This window comes from Echinops telfairi, unplaced genomic scaffold (assembly GCF_000313985.2).
Source record: "Echinops telfairi isolate 266 unplaced genomic scaffold, ASM31398v2 ScPeMD7_7458;HRSCAF=8496, whole genome shotgun sequence".
NCBI classification, from domain to species: domain Eukaryota; kingdom Metazoa; phylum Chordata; class Mammalia; order Afrosoricida; family Tenrecidae; genus Echinops; species Echinops telfairi.
Genome location: NW_022111358.1, coordinates 27,680,205 through 27,681,808, shown reverse-complemented (window position 1 = coordinate 27,681,808; position 1,604 = coordinate 27,680,205). Strand labels below are relative to the sequence as shown.

Here is a 1,604-nt window from a genome sequence, read left to right as displayed (position 1 = left end):
ATACCTTTACTAAGTCCCTCCCTCCTCTCCGGCTCCCATCCTTCCGCAAGGGCCTCACCGCGAGCTCCAGGTCTTGGAGGTCCTTGATCTTTCCGAGAAGTTTGCCCAGGGAGCTGAGCAGGGAGCTTTGCCCTGCGGGGCTCAGCTTCTCTATTACTTGGGTTTCCCTTTGAACCTCTTCTTTTAGTGTCTTGAAGTTTTCATGTTCCTCCCCTGCGGAACAGTCAATGGGGCAAAGGAAGGACCTTCCAGCTGCCGCCTGCCCGCCCGCCCGGTCCAGTCAGCACGCTCCCTGCAGGCCCTTTCAGGTCGCCCGCCCCAGGGGGCTCTGAGCTCTGTTCCCGGTGTGAGCCTGTCCTGCCTTCTTTCTGTCCCAAGTTACCCACCAGCCCTAAGAGAGGTATTGTGGGGAGGGGAAGGGAGAAGGGCTCGGGTGAGGAGATGGGCCAGGATCGATATTATTGTCCAACCTGGGATCTCAGCTCCCACCCGTGTCACTAGACAGCAGCGGATTCCCTGTTCTCTAGGACTGCCCTTGAATCTGGACAGACTCATAGTGACTCTCTAGGACAGACTCAAACCAACCCGGTTGGTTTGCAAGACTGTAAATCTTTACACGAGGAGAAAGCCTCATCGTGCTCCCTTAAAGAGGCTGGTGGTTTTGAACTGCTGACCTTGTGGTTAGCATCCCAATGCCCAACCCACCACCTAAAAGTTGAGAAGGAAGCTTTATTTGCATTCCCGGAGAGTGAGTGGGCCAAGGGGAGCGAGTGAAGACCCACGTGGCACAGCCACAAGGGCAGTGGGCCTGCATCCAGGGGTGTGGGCGCATCTGGGCATGACCTGAACCCCGAGGGGCCTGGAATCCTGAAATAGATCCAGGCTGCTTTGGGGAGAGTGGCTTCCTGGAAGTGGCTCCCCTTCGTAGGACCCGGGACTCAGCACTTGTCTTTCCCTTGCCCCTTCACCCCAATCATTCTCCCATAGCCTTCATGCCCAAACGTTAGAGGAGGGATCACAGAATTCCTTACCAGACTCAGATGCTTGGATAACTGATGGGAACAGAAAACAACAAAAACAAAAGGGATTAAGAACAGTGTCCTAGCCACAACCAGGGGTCAGACGCTAAGGAGGGTCAGGATGAGGGCCTGTCTGCATCTTGCTTCCAACCAGTCATCTTAAAAGTATCCTTGCTCTTTCCTGGGTGGCAAGAGTGGGTCAGGAACACAAGGAATGTGATGACGAGTCGGGAGGCACCTGGGTTGAGTGGACATCCCTGTGAGTCACCAGCAGCTGCCTGGGTTGCTGGGTGACGCCATGGGAGGTGTGTGTAGGTATGTGCAGGTACCAGGGTCAAACGACACAGCCTCTTAAGGACAAAGGTCTAGACATCAGGCTACCGGGGGATCTTAGCCAGACTTTCTCCTCCCATGGCTTCTTCCTAAGCTAGTGGGACTTCTGTCATGTTTCCTGGACACGCTCCCTGCTGGTCCCACGGAGAAGGGAAGAAACAAGGAGTGAGGATTCTGAAATCTGATGTGACAGGAAACACTTACGGACGAACTTCTCTTCTGATTTTCCTGCAGAGAGAGAGAGAGAGAGAG

The 1,604-nt window shown here is 54.6% G+C and overlaps 1 protein-coding gene across 1 annotated transcript in view; it reads right to left on the bottom strand.

Moving 5' to 3' along the window:
* Positions 1–1,604, bottom strand: part of GSDMA (gasdermin A) — a 14,362-nt gene that overhangs the window by 7,024 nt on the left and 5,734 nt on the right. Inside the window, exons 4-6 of the mRNA XM_004707444.1 lie at positions 1,557–1,571; positions 1,032–1,052; positions 59–213 (exon numbers count right to left, since the gene is read on the bottom strand). Of these exons, the coding sequence (XP_004707501.1) occupies positions 59–213; positions 1,032–1,052; positions 1,557–1,571 (191 nt within the window). The remainder of the gene's footprint in view (positions 1–58; positions 214–1,031; positions 1,053–1,556; positions 1,572–1,604) is intronic.